Source organism: Lagopus muta, chromosome 6 (genome assembly GCF_023343835.1).
Source record: "Lagopus muta isolate bLagMut1 chromosome 6, bLagMut1 primary, whole genome shotgun sequence".
Taxonomy (NCBI): domain Eukaryota; kingdom Metazoa; phylum Chordata; class Aves; order Galliformes; family Phasianidae; genus Lagopus; species Lagopus muta.
The window spans coordinates 37,613,076-37,634,689 of record NC_064438.1 but is presented as its reverse complement, the minus strand read 5'-3'; the positions used below and the strand labels follow the sequence as shown (position 1 = coordinate 37,634,689).

At 39.7% G+C, this 21,614-nt stretch overlaps 2 protein-coding genes across 2 annotated transcripts in view; one reads left to right on the top strand and one right to left on the bottom strand.

The window, feature by feature from the left end:
* Nucleotides 1-4,888: 4,888 nt before the first annotated feature.
* Nucleotides 4,889-21,614, bottom strand: part of LIN52 (lin-52 DREAM MuvB core complex component) — a 41,708-nt gene continuing 24,982 nt past the window's right edge. The window contains exon 6 of the mRNA XM_048947267.1: nucleotides 4,889-7,859. Coding sequence (XP_048803224.1) covers nucleotides 7,804-7,859 — 56 coding nt within the window. The 3' untranslated portion in view covers nucleotides 4,889-7,803. The remainder of the gene's footprint in view (nucleotides 7,860-21,614) is intronic.
* ALDH6A1 (aldehyde dehydrogenase 6 family member A1) overlaps nucleotides 12,699-21,614 on the top strand; it is a 45,666-nt gene continuing 36,750 nt past the window's right edge. Inside the window, exon 1 of the mRNA XM_048947258.1 lies at nucleotides 12,699-12,702. The gene's annotated coding sequence lies outside the window, so the exon portion shown is untranslated. The remainder of the gene's footprint in view (nucleotides 12,703-21,614) is intronic.

Genomic DNA, 21,614 nt, shown 5'->3' with positions numbered 1-21,614 from the left:
CACACTTCCAGTTCGGCCTGAGCCAGCAGCCAGAGAAAAGCGATCGGACAACCGTACCGAATCACAAACACAAAGAGGCCCATTCCCCGTAATTAGGTGAGACAATCCCTCAGTCTTTTCTCGGCTGGAGCTTGCCGGTAAGACTCTCGCTGTTTTGGTAAGTCCCAGCAACACAAGTTACACGTCTCCCCAGGACACTAATAAGCCCCTAATTGTCTTCCGCTTCACACGGCTCGTACCATAGGTCCGACTTGGGGGAATTCTTCTAACGAGCGGCAGTCAGCACTCCCTGCACCACGGACTGCATTGGGAGCCGCCTCACAGGCACCGAGACCAGAAGGGGGATGTGGAGAAACAGGGAGGAAAGCAGCCTGGGCGCTGGGGCCTGGCTGCAGCATGGAGCTGGTGGCCACTCATTACAGAATCGCAGAACGGCCAGGGTTGGAAGGGACCTCAAGGATCATGAATCTCCAGCCCACCTGCCACATGCAGGGCCACCATCTCCCCATTTAATGCTAGACCAGGCTGCTTAGGGCCCCATCCAATCTGGCTTTGAACACCTCTAGGGATGGGGCATCCACAACCTCTCTGGGCAGCTTGTTCCATTACTAGGGAGAAAGGTCTCCAACCTCACTCCAGCTCTCCATTGCCATTGCTCACCTGTTTGCCTCTCCTCCTGACACACCTTCTTTCCAGTGTCTGACTGGGATCTACCTTGCCAGAAGCACAGCACCTGGTACATGCTTTCCTCTGATGAGGCTGTGCCATGTCTCTGCCCTGGAGTACAGATACAAAAGGAGTACATATCATCTTCCCCCGGAAAGGAACACATACAAGTTTTCACAGGACAGGTTTCTAAAGATGGCCCCCAAATGATCAAGAATATGAGAACTTCCAGATGTTGTGAGGTGGGTAGGAGACCAGAGCTCAAACTCCCTGATCAAAACAAGGTAAAGGGAGGATACATACTCTCTCTGACTTTCTTAGTAAGCCACCATCATCTTAAATACATTTCAGCAAAACGTTTTGTCCAGAACCCCAGCGACAATTTTTAACAAGAAGTCCATTCTGAGCAAAATACTTCAACTGATTCAAAGTAAAGATGCTCAGATCCTGTGAATCCCTTTGCCTTCAGGGCTGCTGGTTACAGACTGATTGCTCCTGCCAATCAGCATCTTACCAGAAAGGATTTGTCCTTAAGATTTACAGTGCTATGACTTCGGTGAACTAAGCAGGGAAGAGAAACCCCAGTGGGCAGGAAGGCAAGCTGAAAAAACAAATTCATGTAGAATCCAAGAGAATGTCAGGCGCAGGTGATTACCCTGCAAGGCAATTTAGGATAGTCAATACACACATGTATAAATAAGTCAGTGAAAGTTAGCAGTAACTAATGAAAGCTACTTTAATACAGGGTGAGGAATACAAAATGAAGGTCACAGAACCAGGCAGCCTCAGCATCCATGACCACTTGGGTCACTGCAGGTTTCTTGTTTCTCATTCTGATTTGGCGTATGAGCTTCCCTCCTGAATTTTTGTACATAACCTGCTGCATTTTGGAGTACTGCGAGAAGTGAAAGATGTCAAATGGCGAGTCTCTAATGCTTAAGAACTCACTTTAAGATTCTGTGATTACAAGGGGAGTTGTTAGATGTGCCTGGTATTTTTGGGAAGGGAATCCTCCTTCACACATCCACATGCCTAAAAACACAAAATTTAATTACCCTGTATTATTGCACCTACTCATCATTTGTTGGTCATAGAGACAGCCTTTCAAGCAATACAGCATTGAGTCAAGTATTTTGCACCCTACCAAGGTCTGATCAATAAATAAGGTGCAAGGTCACGCTTAGTGCCCATTTTTTTTCTATTAGCAATTAAGTAACCATTTTCAAAGCTCACCCCTCTTCCTCTTTTCTGTTCCATACTGAGGTGTCTGTAACAGAGACAGGCAAGGAGAGTTCTGGCTTCACTGGTCACTGATCGGTATTATAGGAATCAGCAGGGAGGCCAGAGGTCAACCACATAAACCCAACAAGAAAACGCCTGTTCTGTGCATGCATCAGCTAGCAGAAGTTGGTCATCTTGCTGAAAGGGACACAGCAGAAAAGGTCAAGTCTAGAAACCAGCAGTTCCAGTGGATGGCAGTCAAAATGTGAAGAGATCCCTTCATGCTGAACATACAGCACAACCTAAACATGGCAATATTACACATATTCTGTACAGATTACACAATTTCAGAAACTGTACATACTTCTGACTACTTATGCTTTTGAATATCTTCACACAGACTAGAATTGATTGGCAACGTTTCACTTCAAGTTTTGCATTTCATGTCCTCCTGATAGAAGTTGAAAGCATTGATTTAGGGGTAGATTTGCAGAGATAATAGTTCTAGAATAGCTTTGATTCCAAGAATCATAGCATAACACAAAAATCAAGAGGATCCAGCCTTCTTCCACCTTACACTGTTTTTCTCTTTCTTGCCTTTTAAAAATATCAAGGCTCATCTTTCTTCAAGGTACATTTTTTCTCCCTGCCAGGAACTTTACGTTAACAACCAGAGGTGAGTGTTGTGCTGCTTGTGTCTATGCATCTCAGTGTGCAGCTACCCTTGAAAATGTAAAAGGTTTTGGGACAAGGGAGGCTAATATGCATCTCCTGCAACACCAATTTAGAACTTTTTTTAGAAGCATGAGAATGCCTCACTTTCGACACCGTGAGATGCTAAAAGAGTGTGAAGCCAACAGGTGGTCACTGAAGAGCTCTGGATTAAAAAAAACGATGAAACAATACGTGATGCATAACCTCTACCATAAATGAACTATTAGAGGAATGGCAGGTGACAAAATTGGCAATAATTCTTACAAACTACAACAATTCTGGTCAAGCTACAGACCACCAGCTTTTAGCATCAATCGTGTAACTCAGCAAAAACTGGGAGATGTCTAAAGAAGAACAAAACAGATGCAATAATACATCACATATAACAGGGAAATGTGAACAGATTTAGTGGAAGATATTTTCTCCACACAACTACTGTGTATTGTACAAGATGTTAACAAGCACAGAAAGATGACCTTGTGATAGAATTTTGAGTTTTACTAAAGCCTTCTGGCTCTTGAAGAAACATCATGAAATAATAGCCTGTACCTTCCTGTAAATCAACAAGAAATTACAAAATAGGAAATGAGCAGCAAGAACAGTCAATTTTTGTAAAACAGAGAGGCTGGCAACTTGTCCCACTTACACTTACTTGTCCCACAGACACAGGGCCTGTGCTAGTCACTGCCTTTGTCAACAATCCAGTGAGTAATGAGATGACACTTGTTAAAAGGTGCCAGTACAGGGTTAGGGTTATGAAATGGGCATACAAAACTAAGGAGGGGAATTACTGTCACATGATACAATTTGCCTATCATACGCAGACAGCTCACTCCAAGATACAATCGTTTTTCCTTTTGGAGTGCCCTTGGTGCCTGGGATTCATCCTGAAAGGAACTCCAAGAAAATGTCAGAATATGTGGATGCCTCAATTAAGATTACATCTTTGATATTCTGAGTGACTGCTGACTTTACTAACAGAGTAAAGTAGACACAGCCAAAGGATTTTCTGTATTCATAATCTGCAAGTTGTCCTTTTCTTTTGATCGTGGATGTCTACAAAGTTGTATTAATTTCAATGTATTACCAAAAACGTTGATGCAAGCTTGCTGCAAATTCAGTACCATAACAGACCAAGCTTTCAGACCATAGAAAAAAGATGCACTTTTTTTTTTTTTTTTTTTTTTTAAACATACCACAAAGGTTGATGAAATACCTAGAATCACTTCCTCATCATGAAGTGTTTGGCACAACTGTTTTCACAGCTGGGAAAAAAAAGCACTGTTTACTTAAGACAAGTTGCCTTAGGTGAAAATGAAGTGGATGAGATCAGATTTGCAGTCTCTGTGCATGCAGCTAAGTGATGACCCTGTTTTTACAGCTATACAAAGCAGGATTTAGCCAATATTGATGTGGGAGAAAACAGTGGAGAAATCATCATTACTACTTACCTCCACAGCATGCCTGTAGTCTGAACACTCCACATATTTTCTTAAGGCATCAATGAAAGGATGTAATAGAAGACAAACGCCAAGAAACAAAAATGTAACAGATTAAAAAAAAAAAAAAATCACAAATAGAACAGAGACAGGTTAAAAACAAAACCAAAAGCCACTTGTTTCTGACAATACAAGAAATGAAAGGTTCAAAATCAAGTTATCATGTAAGTAGGTTTAAAAACAAACAATAATGTTAAAACAAAAACTTTTCTTTGCACCGCTGAAAGATGGAATTCATTCCCATAGGGCATTTTAGGAGCCACAAGTACAAGTAAATTAGGACTAAAACAAATGAATGGCAGTAGGGCCTACTGCATACCTGGCTCAAACTAGCTTGAAACGTCACTAAGAGGTTGCTGGATAGGCTAACCTAAAGCAAAATCTATGCGCAAATCTTTTGTGTATATTCTTTCCTATGCATCCACAACTGTTTAAAACAAGATGATTACAGGTCAGACAGGTTTGTGATTTGCCTTGTAACAGCACATTACATTTTTATGTAACACCACAATAAGATAAAAGAATATGGTTTAAATATCACCTCTGAGTTGGATTAGCCAATCTTACTTACCTGTTATTGCTAAGAGAGTTGTTGAGAAAAACTGAGAAATTGCAGGTTGTAGGATTGTTCCAAAACTGTCCATTTTGTAATGGCAAAGCACTAAGCTTAATGGAATATTACCCTCTTCCATGTAAAGCGCAACAAGATTTTTATGATTATATCAATTAATAGAACAAGAATTTATTCTGAATTGGATTAAACTGTAAAGTACTGAATACTCCAAAAATGAAGTGAACAGCATTCACATTATTAGCATTTAATACAACAAGAGCATTTAAAAGGAACTAAAACCATAGGTTTCATTTCCGAGAACTGACAGTAACATCCAACATACCAACACATGAAAATACTTCATAAAGCATTGCACAAGCTCAAATAGTATTACTGAATTTTGATCTTATTACACTCTTCATTCACATCATTTATCAAAATTTGTGGTTGTCGTTTTAAAATATAGAAATTTACCAGCAATATAAAGTCACCCAGATGTTATTATATAGATAGATGCTGCAGTGATGTTGGGAAGGACGTCACTGAAGAGGAAAAAAATGGTGGTTCAAGAGGGCATGAAAATCTCCCAGTACCAGTTGGATATTGCCAACTATTTACTTACTGATGGGAATGAAGTAGTCACAGGTTGAAAACTGAATTGGTGATGAGCCAAGTGTCTTATCAACTTAACAGTAAAGAAGAGCCTAAGAAAGAGAACTGCCCAGGTGACTAAGCCAACAGCTTTTGCATCCCAGAGGGCTCTTCTGGAAACTCAGGCTACTCTTTGAGCTCTGCATTTGTTTGTTACCAGATTACAGAGCAGTAAAGATTACAATTCTCCAGCTATCATACAAAATACGTATACGTATTACCAATAAAAATATGCAGCATTGGCTGATCTCTACAGATGACAAAATACAAAGCCAATAAATACAGTTCTAAGGCACATATTATTTGCTGCCCTACAGACAATAAGTACTGCGTGGTAAAGGCTTTTTGTTTGTTCTTAAAAGACATGTATGTTACTAAGAACTACTAAAAGCCTGACATTTCTTACTGGATACACTAGAAAACAAACAGGCTTTGATATCTTCTACATTCCTCTTCCTTTTAGATCTCAATTTCTTAAAGTGTTGGATCAAACAAACCTGTATGAAATGCACAAACTCGTATTAGTCGTTCAGACCAAGTATCCCATTATGCAGTGTGTATACATACTATACATAGTATACAAACTTACAATTGCATTTTAAATGTATAATTTTTAAAACTACATTAGCATTGGCTTGCACCAGCAACTTTTGTCTCTGAACAGTCATTCTTAGCTTCTCTTTTCACTGCAATGTCTCATCTCTCATGTTCTCAAGGGATGGAGTTCCTGTTAAGCATGCTGTTATGTAAACTAAAGTAGGGAAGTAAATCCATTAAGTTTAAAACCACGCTCCTGAAATTCCTAAGTATTCAGTATTTGTGTGTGACCTTCCTGGGATTTGGGATTTAACTGCTTAAATTTAGTGAACTGGAGCTGTCCAAAACAAGCCTGGTTTTCAGTGATAACAACCATAACCACAGACTTCAAGCTAAAATACCACAGTCACCTTAAGAAAAAAATCAGGGGAGTCTATTTGATTAAAAATCTCCTTTATCACACATGTAACTGAAAACAGTCTCTCTCTGCAAAGACAGACATTTGCAATGCTCTAAGGGCAACCTGTTAACGACGAGGCACAAGTACTATTTCCAAGACATTTCTCCTCTCACATGTGATTATCAGCCTGGGAAATGACAGACTTTGAAAAGCATGGATGCTAAAAGTAACATTTTTAAATGGAAAAGAAACCCTATTCTTTATCCAATATATAATACTATGCTTTACCCTAGAAAGATCATAGTTTACTAACACTTAAACTATTATTTCCTAGAAAAATAGGATGAAAAAGTTCTTGCAAACAAAATCCAAACATGCTTCTCAACTTCTTAGGGCTGACAATGCAGAAGTGCATTAACAGAAAGACAATGCATTAAATTATAAAATGAGAGAAATTCAGAACTGTGTGCTAAGAGACTGGGTCACATAAAATTCTCCCTTCAGAATTTTGTTTTTGCAGGTGAACCTAATTTTGAGATCCCAGTTTTCCAAGTAATGAAAATACCAAAAAAATGCTACTTTTAGAAGTGTGAAGACTCCATTTAAGCAGAGTATCCCCACAATGGGGCTCACAAGCCTGCTCAGGAGTTTACTCCAAAAATGAGCATTACTGCCTTTCAACCTTCTAACTCTCCTCTGTTTCTAGCTCTGTACGAAGCAAATAGAGAATTGCAGAGCAGACAAAGCTGTTTCTCTGTGTATATGCTCAACTTGCTATAGCAGCTATTTCCTTCATGGTATAGTAAGGCTTCATAGCCCCTATATCTGTCTGCCCAGATTTCACTAGAAAACTGTAGCACTGTAAGCTCTCAGTACACACAATAGTTGTACAAGCCATAGGAAGTGAAAGGACCAACAGACTGAAGATCCTCTTTATGGTACTGGGCACATTTCTCTGAAAGCAGAGATCAACTGGAATCTAATGCAGACTGCACTCAATTTCTACACTAAAAGCAAATGTTCTGCAGAACCACTGCTATCTGTCTCAGACTGCACCCCAAACTGTTGTCCAGTCATTCAACACAGAATTTGTGTGTAGGAAACCAATGCATGTACAAGACACACAAGAGGGCCAATGCAACAGGATGCATGCTGGCCAGTCTCATGAAGAACTGCTGTGTACTTTACACTGGTGCTGCCACTCGAGAGCAATCCAGTAAGGTCATGATGGGGGCACACTTTGAATAACTGACTAAAAAATACAAAAAACAACCCATCAGGTGACTTTGTTGTTGCATGGCAGGGTCAAATCCTTCCATTTGGGTATCTTAAGGCAGGAAGAAGTCTGAATTCCAACGCACCTAATCACAGGCTTAGTAACCTGCGTATGCAGTATGTCTCTCCTGCAAAGAGAAGAGCTGTGGAAGTAAAAGAGGTGCTTGCTTCTGAGGGTCTACAGCAAGAGCTTTGTACTTCTTAGAAGTCTTGGGGTTCATCTGGATCCATAGTACATAATATGATCCAGTCAGGATACTTTATTGTCCCAGCTTCCGATGCTGCAGTTACTTCTTGGGTTTCTCTAAGATGTTCAGGAACTTGCCCCGAGTCATTTCTCTAGCTGAAACCACAAGGGAGGAAAAAAAAGATTAATATTGAAAGAAATCCAAGAAATCCAAACATAGTTGTATATTTTACAGCATTTAACCAGAGGGTAAGAAAATCATTTAATTATGCTTCTACTAAGAATAAGGACTTGCTTTATTTAAATGAAAGGTAAATATATCTGCATTACAGCCCAATTTCCTGACAATCTAAAAATGCAGGCAAGGCCTGAAACTTTTCTAAACTCAGCAATAACTCCCAAAGGCTTCCTTGTTACATAAAATCTCAGCTTTCTATTCCTACTGCATTATTCTCTAGCAGATTCCACTTCTATCTCTATTCCCATCCATCTCTGAATGGTATAATCCACATCTCCATCACTCTGTCTCAAAGTAATTGTTCCTGGATGTTATAATCCCATCAGAGATTATGGAACTCTCTCCATTTCAGGATTACTGGTCCCTGGATGCAACGATCTCCAACAGAAATCACACAGCATTCTCTCTCAGTAGTGTCAATCCCTGGGTACAGTAATATAACAGGGTTTATATTCCCCCCAACAGAGTTCATCCATGGATGGTGTAATAAACTAAAGTTTATAGAGCTTTGGTCTTCTCACTCTCTCTGCATTGTCATTCCTTCGATGTTTAATACAGCAAGGCAAGGTTTATACATCTCTCTTGGCACCATCAATCTCTGGTAGCTGTATTACACAGGGTTTACAAAGCCACTTTCCTGCATGAGATGCTTCTGACTTGTGAACAGGAGCTCACAAACTGGCAAAGCAACTCACATACCATCTTTGTCTCACAACTCAATGCAATGCATCAAGGACAGCACAATTAGTGACAAGAGTCCTGGAGAGAGACAATTTCCCCACTGGAGCTTTCCATCATTTCTTTTACGTAAAAGTGTGAGCTTCGTGCTGGACTGACAGCCATCAAAACATGGATGTTTTTATTCACAGGATTGATGAGAGCATGCACATCTCCCTGTGCCTAACCTAGAGAGACTCTGAAAGGCAGAGATGGGAATTAATTTCCCACTTTCTCCATTCAATTCCTGACCTCTCTACTGAGAGGAACAACAGCAATGACAATTAGCATAAAAAAACATGAGGTGAGTGTGTTGCTGATGTTAACTTTTTACTCAGTATTACTTGTTATCTATTTGAATAGAACTGAAATATAAGTGTTTGTTTAGCTTAAAATACTTGAATATTCACCATCAGGTTAAGGTATTTTGTTACTTTAGCTATAAAGGTTAGAAATGGTGTCTTGAAACCTATTCTTTACGTTATTACATTCCAATTTAGAAACTCAAATTATAGCATGAGGTGCAGACATGTAAAACAGTATTGTTACAAAGTGCCTGGCACACTGAGACACTCAGAGGCTACAAAGCCCATCGCCACAAGTGGAACATGCCCCACACAGCTACTGCAGCTCGCTGTGTTATTCACGTGGTTCATGCCATCAGCTGTGAGTTTTATCATCTAGGATCCACTCTCAAATCTGCTTCTGAATCAGCGTGAGCTACCACAAATGTCATTTATTCCTTTGTATCTTTACCTCCCTGCCTGCAAGATAGCCTATGTCTTTCAGTGTTATTGAAGAGACACACCGGTAGAAGGCGCTGAGAAGGGCAGCAAACAGACTGCTATATTGTCAAGAACTAAGTTGTCTAGCACAAAGAATGTGATTAAATAAAAATGCAAGTTTCTGAATGTGTCAGGTAGGAAAAGGTTTTCACCAACAGTTCTAAGACATCTCCCCGCCTTGCACCAGCAACAGTGCATGGTTTTGAAGCACTTCTTATGGAGAAAGCACAAAGCTGAACTACTGCTGATTGAGCAGAAAGTTTTCCTGAGTGCAAGTCCCATATAGGAGATATACGAATACATGACAATTCTGTTCCCTACAGAGGCTGCACCCTATAAATCAGGCAGAGAGCAAAGACTCCTTCTGTGCGCTGAGCAAAATTACTGTGGGTTGGGGGTTGCTCCAGAACACGTGCCCTCCTGTTCACTTGTCATCTGAGATGTTAACATTTCTGATTAATTCACAGACCTCTCATTTTATTCTTCATTCCTTTATCCTTGCTATCCTGTTCTGCTGCAGCTTAAAGATTCTTACCGACCTGCTACAATAATCACCGCCCGCTTCCCCCCCCAACCTGGTGAAATTGTTTAGTGATGCCAACCGCGCTTTTAATTTGCAAGACATCAGACACAGAGGTAATTTATACCAACATCTGTTCATTTCTGACTTCTGAAACAAACTCGCACATGCTGCTACAAAATCCCATTAGGAGCAGGAGACAGCCTTCTGCTATTCTGTATTCCTCTTCTCCTCACATACTCAGCCTTGCAACAGGGCTTTATTTTTAAAGATATGATGCCAAACAGAAAGAAAGGACCTTACATCTTTGTGTATGTATGAAAATGGCCAGGAAATAACATCCTCATACCACAAACAAATCCCAGCCAAGCTAAGGGCAACTTTCCACGAACACTGACAATCTTGTTTTCTCTGCTTCAGCTGCTTCTCTTGTCTGCCCAGGGATCACAGTTCAATGTATTCCTCGTAAACACAGGCCAAATACATATTACACGGTGCTGTGTTCAAACGTCTTGGCTATTCCTTCCCCTTTGTTCCTCTCAGATCTGCACTGAAGTGTCTTCAGCTTGGGTTTCGCACAGAAAAGCCTCAAATATTAAACTGACTCTGCTGCTCAGCATTGCTTCTGATGAATGAATTCTTAGAAACAGGAATCATTTCCAACTGGGCCTTTTGGAGCTTGCTAGAAAAAGAAAGAGCTTGTGAAGTAAGACACCATCACCCACATTCTAAATACCAACACAGACTGGGACAACAAAACCCACCTTAAGCCACTACCCAAGGGACCAGTAGAAGCACGCTGTATGGCAGCTAGAGGTGGACTTTTTAATTACAAGTTTGGACAGAACTGTAGTAAAAACCTTAGGGATTTTTCTTTAATATGGTTGCTTAAACTACAGACTTGTAGTGGAAAAAGGGCTTCAGCACAGGTTTCATCGCACTAGGAGACAGCTACTACAGAGGCTGTGCAGCACGAAGCAGAATCATGAATCTCTGTGTCAAGAGACAATTTACAGCCTTGCCTTAGCAGTGCATCTACTACAATAGAAAATCAACAATGGATATGATCGCAATAGCTTGGATACAAATTAATCTCACATAGTAGGGAGGAAGGAGAGGGCACTGAAGACCATAGAAAAAAAATGCTAAGATGTTATCAGCACTGGTTACAATGGAAGTTGAGTGCTTGAATTGACTCTCAAAAAGATAACTATTGTAAAATGGTCTCAGGCTGTTACAACTAATAGAGAATGCTGTGCCCTGTGAGTTAAATTTGCTGCTGGGGAGAAGCAGATCTCAGGAACAGGTATTGGACAGTAAAGTCTGAGGCTGAAAGGAGAAGGAGAGATTTCTACTTGATAGGGGAACAGAATAAGGTTTAATATAATCTCTTCTTTAGAACTTCAATCCTTCAATCCCGCATTTAGCCTTGTTGCCTGGGGTCCTTTTCTAGTACAACTGCCCTCAAGCTGCTTCTTCGCAGTAAATTTTGTGGTTGCTAGTTGAAAAGAGTCAGTAGTACAGATTGATTTCCTACAAGTGAGGAGATGAGGGATTACCAAAAGCAGTCTTGGTTAACAAGATTGGGTGCAGATCTCCTGCGAGAGCAGCCCACTCTGCCAGTGCTTTGCATCCTTTCACTATGACATATGGGTTTCATTACACAAAGATTTTCCTGATTTTAACTTGGAAGCGATTATACTAAAAACTCAGAGTTATCTTTACATCTGTAGCAATTTAAAGGTTAAGTAACTTTTAATCAAATGACAAGGACTCAACGTTTTTTTTTCCTCCACTGATAATGAAATCTGCTGTTCCATATATTCCTTCATGACAATTTAATAAGAAGAAAAAACAATGCACTGGAGATCTGGGCCCAGTCTGATTGCTTCCCATAAAAAGCCTTCTCATACATACAGCAGCACAGGACAAGCTGTGTCATTAGGTTTGGAGAGCCAGGAAATAACGGGAGGATTTACTGCTATAAAGTCAGCAACAAAAATAGTGACTTATATAAGAAACTTTCATCCAGGAGAATCCCTAAGCAACACACATACATACACATGTTCTTAATATAGCATATACTTAAATACAGAAGTGCAGACTTGGTGACAAAGACTAAGAACAAGATGCGAGACAAACTATATTTATGATCATAATCACACTTTCCACTGCTTACTGCCTCTGGGCGTATCTCAAAACAAAGCCTTTGAGCATCTCCAAATCAAAGACATTTTAAAATGAAGTCAGCCCTCAAAAGATGCACTTCTCTGCCTCTTGGGCAATTTTGACTGGATTTCTCCTCCAACCTGAAAACATAACCATGTTGATATCTCAATGCCTTGCTACTAAAAAAAAAAAAACAAACAGACGTACAATTAACGTCACGTGAACATAACATGTTTTAAGCCCTGTAGTATCACACTTCGAATGCTACATTCTTGACTACCAAAATGTTATTTGGGGCACTGTCATAATTTGTTAGCTGCTCAATTAAAACATTCCCCTCATTCAGTTCCACGCAGTTGTACTTACAATAGTTAAGGGACTTGACGTTCAACATGGATTCCTCTAAAGTATCAATCATGCATTTTCAAACTGCTGTGTCTTAGCACTACAGACACAACAAAACTAAGAGGCCTTATTTGTGAAGAGCTATCAGTGTAAATTACCAGTTCAGGGAAAAGAACACGAACTGCAGAAAGACAGCAGAACACAAGTCTAGGTTAACTCCTCTGTCACAAGGGTATAAAGCTGCAGCAATTATTTCTTTTGTCCTTTAACACAATGTTAGGATAAGAGGACAATTATTTTTCCTAGTTGGCAGGATAGACAAAAAGGCACATAGAAGGATTCTGCCCAGGAGTTAATGTGGGATTCTTGCTTCTGAGACTTGTGAGAGCAAACAGCAAAGCCAAATCACTTTCAACCTTTATTGCATTTGGAAGGGAAATAAATTCCCTCACCAAGGTGAAGGCAAAAAGGCATTCTAAAAACAGTAATAAACAAGTTAAGATTGACATTAGTGTTAAACAGCTCTTTGAAGATAATGAGGTCTATATCGGCCAAGACTAAGAGAATATTATTAGCCAACCAACATAATCCAAACTGCTGCCATCAGAGAAAGTGATCCACAGAGATCTCCATCTCCAAGTCATTTCTGACTCCCAGGCTCAACGCACACATATGCAGGAAAACCAGACCCCTAGAAACCAACCACCGACCATGCCCACTCCAATTACTTTGCTAACTTCATAATATTCCTGAGACATATGGTGATTTAATTCCCATCTTACAGATGGGGTCACGTCTCGACAATAAGTGAGGCACAGATGTATACAAAAGAAGTCAGCAAGAGTGCAAGAATTTGGGCTCCGAAAGATGAGTTCTGTTAACACTTGCTACACTATTTTGAAATATGAACATCATCCTTAGTACAAAGCATTACTTCCTTCCCTGGGTGAACAAGATGGCAGAATCTATCCTCACTTCAGCTCCAGGACAGTCTAGCATAACTTGTTTGGAAAGCTAAGGAAGGAGGGCTTGCAGAAAGCCTGCTTTGAATCAAAGCAGGTAAAACACATACATTTCTCCTCCCAGTATGCAATGAAAGCAGTTATCTCTGAAAGAGGTAAACAGCAGAGACTTACAAAGTTCCAATCTGCTGGAACAGTACAGTGAATACTGCCCACAGCACAGGTGTTCAACCTTTCAGCTTGTCTGGGCCGCACTGAGCAAAGAGGAATTGCCTTGGGTTGCATGAACATAGGCAGTTCTGAAAATAATGCCTGTTTTATTACCATCAATTATAGCAGATACAAAGAGCACAATAACACTGTTTAATAGAGCAAATTCTCAGCTACACAACTATTTTTCAATCACCACAACCATCACCACTGTGTATTCTTGCCAGCTATGAACACGAGCCTACATGCATCACTCTTGAAAATCAGCACCAGCAGAGGTGACCCATTGATTCTGTCATCACCACTGATGTAATGCACCACCACCACTTTGCTGTGCTTGTGTCACCTGTGTCATGCACACTCCCACATCAGGTGCCATTCTGCCAGACTGCCACATCTGTTGCAAACAGAATATAACAGGATATTGGTGGAAGCGTTCAACCTCTACTGATGTACCGCCAACATCTGCCTCTGACATCATGGGCTAACATAATAAAACAGGAGGCATTACTTTTGGAGCAGCCTTCATAAAATATACAATATAGTTATCACGTAAGAAACAAAACATTCTAGTATTCAGGGTTGTTTGTTTTTTTTTTTAAATAGCAGACAAAAAACGAACAACAAAAACATAAAACTAGTGGGATACTTGCCTTCACTTTCATGAAACCAATGCACCAGCCTGGAATGATGGCAGCAGCTGCAATTTTTTAGTGAAGTTTCAAGGGGTTCATTGGAAATTTTTGATGAAATTTTACTCCTCCTGTACTTGATCCTTGACAACTGTTCACAAAACGCACATACTGCCAAAACTGGTGACATAAACAAGGCACGACTGCGAAGTGAGGGATGTTTTTCTCTACTAAGATAGGTCTTATCAAAGTCTGGTAAAGAGACACAGTCAAATTTTTGAGTTGAATACCTGATTGCAAATCTACAAATTCCATTTGAAAGTTCACAGGTGATATATTTATATCAACTGAAAACAAAGTTGCAAATATAAATTGATTTTTTGTTGCAACCTTGAAGACTACTCTCAAATTCCTATATCAAAATACGAAAGCATTGTTGCTTTTTTTTTTTTTTTTTTTTTTTTGCTGTTAACAGGACTGTGTTCAGGCAGTGTATCAAAATGCATACAATTATTAGCAGTAACTTAAGTTAGCACTGCACTGAGTCCTGCCCACAGCCTGGTTTCAGCCCAGGTAGTGCCAGTTACGTGCTGTTAAGTGGTTGTTGTGAGCAGTGCATGCATATCTGAGGTAGGGCCAGGCCACACACAGCCCGTGGATTGGACATGGCTGGACTAGAGCCCTAAGAAGTGGAGTCAAACTCCTTTCTTGAACCACAAAATCCCGAGGAGACCTCTTTTCATCTCCTTTCTTTCCACTCACAGTAGTGGTCTTTTATCCTATGCTTGCTGAGAGATTGCTGAGCTCCTTCAGAATTCTCCTCCTGGGTGATAACAGATTTATTGCACGCAGATTGAGATTTTCTTGAATATGCCATTGTTGGTACCAATAAGCAATAAAATTATACACCCTCCCACCCCTCCTCAAAAAAAAAAAAAAAAAAAAAAAAATCCTTTACAACATAATTGCCTTGTTTCCTTAATCAGATTTCCCCACCTTGCAAGGCAGCACCATTTTGTTTGTACTCAGTTGCAAACAATGATGTGTAAAGGGCTATGAATGCCAAAAACCACAGCACTCATTAACACACAGATAGGCAAAGCAAGCCAATGAAAATATTTAAAGCAAGGGGCAGCAACATCCCTGCTAATGTCTAAAGAGCTTCTAAACTTACATTCTAGGTCACAAACATTGGGATGTGAGGATATTTTGTCCCAGACAACCCACATATTAAACAATACTCCTACAGCATCTCCCACTTGCAGGAACTGGACACAGCCAACATCCTGTGAGGCCAAAGACCTGATCCCTTTGACCCCCAAAGCAGGGAAAGAGTTACATCTTCCCACTGCGAAGCCAATAAAAACCTCTTGATTATAATTTAGATAAGAGCCACTGGATTGAATAATAATGTCTGAAACTCCCCTGGCTGTTTCACCTTGAGACGTCCATCACTGGGTTAAACATGATGCTAATTGCATTTGGATTGATTAATTTCTCTCACTCCTGTCTATTCGAATAATGCTTAACAAAATAATCACAGCACCCAGAGCCAAATCTTCTCAGTCAAAGGAATGAAGCCATCAGAACCAGCAGAGATGAAAGAAATGAAGATGACCCGTAATTACTGCTACGGTGATATCATTACCATATTATAGAAAATGAGAGTACGTGGGGGGAGAGGGGGCTGTGATTATTATTTATTTTTTAATGGAACCTCACATCCCAGGCATACAGATCTGACACACTGGAGCATACAGAGCTAAAAAAAATATTGTGCATTTAACTGCAAAAAGCACAGCAAGCATCGTGGCTGCAGATGCATCATGTGTCTTGTACTGCGAGCTGTTTGCTCACTGTTTTTTCACTGCAGTAATACTCTGCATATGACTAACATAGACATTTAAGATGCCTCCCTTCCCAAAAGGAGGCTCAAGCATGTGCAACAGAACTCACCTATAACCTCTGCCCTTTAATAACATTGCAAGACATCTTACTTTGAAGGCTGGCATTCTAATTTTTAAACCACAAGACCTAACTGTTACTCCTAAATGCTGATTCCTATCTGAAAGCAGTTACAAATTCTGTCACCAGGCACTGTAGGTCACTTTCAACTATTCATTATGCTGGCTCTGTACAGATATCAAATGCATCAAGTCTGGAAGAATTTAAGCTAGAATTCAAAACCAAAATAAAATATGTAACATCCAAAAGGAAGGCCTTCTGTTCCCTTTATTCTCCAAGATACACTCCCAGAGCCCCTCTCATTTGAGAAACAAATAGCTTGGCAATTGTATAAGATCTTCAGACACCTGTGCACGGCAATTCTAATTGTGGTTTATACAGTTCACTTCTCTCCATGCTGGTTATGTCTGCCCCCTAGTCTCAGACTGAAGACACAAAACCTCCACACAACTAGCAGCTTAAAATATTTACTCTGGAATAAAGCCAAAGTCAAATACACATGCACAAAATATTCACATGCCAAAAGTGTCAAGACCTAAGACCAGGCACTGACTCATGAAGCTAATTACTGAAAAAATGATGTTCAAGTATTTTGTAAGGCTTAAAGGAATAAATTCCTACTGTCTTTAATACTAGAATGTAACTTGAAAGCTAACTGTACATAGAAGTTGATGATACTGTCAAGAGTACTTGAAGGAGACTTTACTAGTTTAAGTTACTCCTTCAACAGATGCAGCTTGAGAAAGTTTTGACCACCAAGTCCCACAGATGTTGGAATCAAACACTGGGATAGAAAAAAAGGGCATGTTCTAACAAAAAGCACACTAAAGTTTTTTAACTGCTTGTATCAAAAAGGAAAACAATCTCTTCATGCCTTTCCCACATTTGCAGAGGACCAAGAAAGCCTGAATCATCAGACATTCTCACCACACTATCTGAAGCAGTAATCTTCATTATCTCATAACACACAGAAATTAGATCAAATCTGTTTGCTCAATAACTCTTGAGAATAAAACAAAGGGAGAAGTAAGGTGGAGAGGTCTGCACTGAATATATGCATGCAGCTAAGTATGAGATGTTTCTAAAGGTGAACGAGTACTTCTCAGAAGGCATGCAGGCAGAAGCAATGTCTGAATTCCCATAAAACAGAGCATCATGATGCAGCCTCCCTTGCCTCCGGAGGCAGCTGGTATTTAACAGCTGAGAGCAAAGCAGGTGAATCTTGAAAGTCACTATTTTTTTCAAGTTTTATCAGTGACCAGGGCATGCAGGCCATGGAAAAATCTGAGCCCAGAGCCAATAGAAACAAAGGGATTAAGAGTTATTAGGAGTAGAGAGAGAATTACATATTTACAGAACAGTTACTGAAAAATAATCGTGTAATGATTATGTAAGTCCCTATACTCATTTTGGCTAATAATGTTGAGATACATGTAGCATGGTTATGCAAGTCAGGACAAATAAATCCACCCAGAACACAACTTGGCATACCTTACAGAGAGGCCCACAGATCTGTTTGAAGATCAGTACACCTTCTTTCACCTCCAAAGGAGGAAACAAGACTGACAGCAGGTCATCTAGGTAACTGAGCACTGAAGCAAAACTGAACTTTTAAATTTAACTTCTGTCAACAATCTTCATAACATGTATCTGGAGAAAAGAAGCTCACACCAGGATATTCTATATTTATTTGTTCAGAGATGTGTCTTTATTTTAGAAATCAAAATAAATTTAAGTGTTTTCTAATCGTAAGATTTCTTATTGAACCATTTTACCATGTAGATAAGTGCTGCTCTTGATGTAACAAATTACCAACACTGAAGGCTTCCACAAGAAGATTCATGCTTTTTTATGACTGAGCAATACTATTTGATTTACACATTAAGTAAATTAAGATTAATGTTCTCATTGGTAAAACAACAGAAGACTTCTGCAATTTCTAGAAATCCAAGTAAGAAGTCTGTAAGAACAAATACAAGAAAAACACTGGAAGCTGTGCTCCTAGGCAAAAATTATAACCTCAGGAAAGCAGAATTATGGAAGAGCAGCAATACACTGTTTGTAGTCTCTAGGCACAGAAGAAAAGCTCTACAGTCACCTCTAATTCTTTCCTCCGCATGAATCAAAGACATTTACTTTAATTACTTCTCTTATCCATATCTTCCTCTTTCACAGTATATTCACTGCTTGCTTTAGCCCAGCTGCTTTTCAGTTTTCTACTGACTCATTTCATGCTCTCTGCTGGCCATAAGCTTCTTCCTCTGGCAACAACACCCTGAGCTCAGGAATATCTGAAAGTCCAGAACAGGATCCAGGAAATTCAAAACCATTTTTTACCAACTCCAAGCTAGTCACAAGACATCCCAGGAAGTGAACTGATTTAGAAATGTTATGCATTTCACAGCATTCAAATGCTGCTAGGCTCAAGTTCAAATTAATAGAGGAAAAAAAAAAGGCATGTATTTGGAAGAGTTAAAAATCACATGAAAAGTGTTGTCATTCAGAGAAAATAACACTAGGCTTAAACTGACTGACTTGACTAAATTACAATACCACTCAGGGCTGCTAGGAACAGAAATAGATAAACAGGCTTTGCTGCAAGTGCTACATTTTAGCTCTTAATGAGCTATCAGGCAATGAGGCAATAGGCAGTTGTAAAAACTACACCAAAAATCAAATCCTCTCAGACCCATGAACAACGGGAACATTTTGCATGAAAATCTTCACCCTTCTAGTTCCCATGTTGTTTGTTTAAGAAAACCTTGAACTGGATTTGAAGAAAAGAAATACCGAGGTATCAATATGCTGATTCCTCCTGGGTACAGTAGCCAGAGGAAATTTGAGTTGTCACTTCTCACTGGACAAGATCTACTGAATGTAGCAGAGTTAGCTTTCGTACTCTTTAGCTTCCATAAATCCTTTCATGTTTATTCACAATTCATGCATGCCACCATTCTGAGGCCATGTCTACCATTATTTCCTTACAAAACCTCCATAACAGCTATAGCAGACTAGTGTTCCTCATCCATTTCTGGAAACCAAAACCAATTGTGTTGCAGCAAAGTAACAGTGAAAACACCTAGAAGACAGCTCAGAAAAGTAAAGCAGAAGAAAGTGGTGATTGCCATGATAATTCATAATTTCACTGACTGGTGTGATTACTCTGATGACTGAGGGAAAACCATAAGCTAGAAGAACCCAGAGGGCTCCATGGTCCAGTGACAATGGGGCTAGAAGACATATTTGAAGGCAGAAAAAGGAATAGATTATGTGTAAGTAAAAAGCTGAACTCACTTCAGTTCACCAGCATTTCATGCCAGGGCATGAAGGACACCGCTGCATGTCCAGTGATAGCCAAATACTGGCAGACAATCACTACTAGCTATGGTATAATAACAGATGCATATGCAATCTTACATTTATTTCCATAGCACTACCTACCTGTTCGATACTGTTTCTTAACACTGAGTCCTCCACACAGCCACTGCTTTCCTTCAAAGAAGTGTGATTATCAGTCAGAAATCCCAGAGAGAGGGAAGGAACGGCTTCTTTTCTCCAAGTTTGAAATACACACATTAGCAGACAGAAATTGTAAACATTGTTTAATTTTAATATCTCTTTTCAAGTCTGCCAGGTACTCAGCATGAAAAGTGAAAGTGCTGAGGTAATCCACAAAACTATCAGATGAAAAACCAAATGGCACCTTGGCCCACTATCCAGAAAAATCCATCACCCAGCCCTTTTCTGTTGGGATTTGTGCTGAATGACGTCTTCTGCAAGTTAACAATTAGTTTCTAGCATGAGTCCTGTGTCATCATCATCATCTCCCCAAGAGAAAAAAACAGGCTGAATGATTTTTAAATTATATGCTCTGATAAGACACAGGCTCCTGACTCCCTGTGCACCGGTGCCATGCAGGCCACCTGCTCTATTGAGCTGCCACTGGGGATACCCTCAAAAGGGTTTAATAATAAAAGATCTCTCTAGAGATGCAACTCAAAGCATGCTCTGAATGTACATACTGTATCACTGACTGAAATCTTGTAAATAAAATCCTATCAACAGACAGGATCTAAGATCAGTCTCTAGAAAAGTGTAATACAGTATATTGTGGAAATTTCCTATTAGATACAAATCTGTCAGGCTGCAGTCAAAAAAAAATGTAAATGAACACTTCAGCTGATAGAGCAGGGCAGATCAGTGATTGACCCAGTCAGATATCCTGTCTCACTGTACCTATGATCAGAAGCACCACAGAAAAAAGGGACCATTACTATGAAAACAAATGGAATAATCAGCTCCGAAAGATTCCTCCTCTTCCCAAGTGCTTGTTCTGTAGTCTGAAGCAGCTAATGTTTCACAGTTTGTTTTATAGTTTATTCTGATATAACAACAAATCATCTTATCAATTTAATTGCTGGATTGTTTTTCAATAGCTGTTCAGTACATGATCTAAAAAGAATCTCTTTATGGCATAGTTCCACATCAAATAATTCATTGTGCAAGAAAAAAAAAATCCTCTTCACTTCTTTTCATATGACTGGCTTCCATTATTTTTTCTGGATTCTACCCTTCTTATTCATTTTAGGGCTGGGAATCAATACGATTTTTCAATTTACCTCCTAAATTGAAGAGATGTAAAATAACCAGCAATTTCTAAAAAAAATCAGATGCCTGCTTTTTTCCCCCTTTATAGTCTCATGAAGAAATCTTTTGATTTCTAAGGAGCTCTCTAGAGAGGAATGCTGTATTTCACACTATCTTGAAACTGTTCCTGACAAAAGACTGCCTGAAATGACCCAGAGCATCTGAAATTCTAGGAGCTAGAATAAGAACCTCTTACTTCCTTGGAACAGATTACGAAGCCTTATTCAGAAAGGAGAGAAGAGACTGCAAACAATTACTAACATCATGCAGAAGAGGTGGGAAACAGCACAGCAATTTGAAGTGCCTCAAGCATGAGGCCACCCACCCAGCTCTACTATGCTGGGGACTGTGCTTACACTTGGCTGCTCTGGGCCATTCCAAAAGCTCAGAAGGCCTGAGAGGTATATGCAAAACAGGAATAAAAGCTGCTACAACATTTACCAGCCGCATGCAAACTCCGATTCCATCTTGTAACTTGTTCCCTGCTAAGGTCAGATAGGCTTGTCATGAGCATTCTGCTGAACAGCAAGTTTCTAGTTTAGAAACATCAAATCTTATTTTTAAAAAATATACAGAATATCAGAAAAACTTAGTAAAAATATTTCTATCAAAGTACAAAGAGCCATCAAGTTGCACTGGTCCTAGCACAGGTTGCTGTGGTACAACCTATTGAACTCAACTTATGCTAATTATTCCGAAACTACACCTTACAAATCTACCA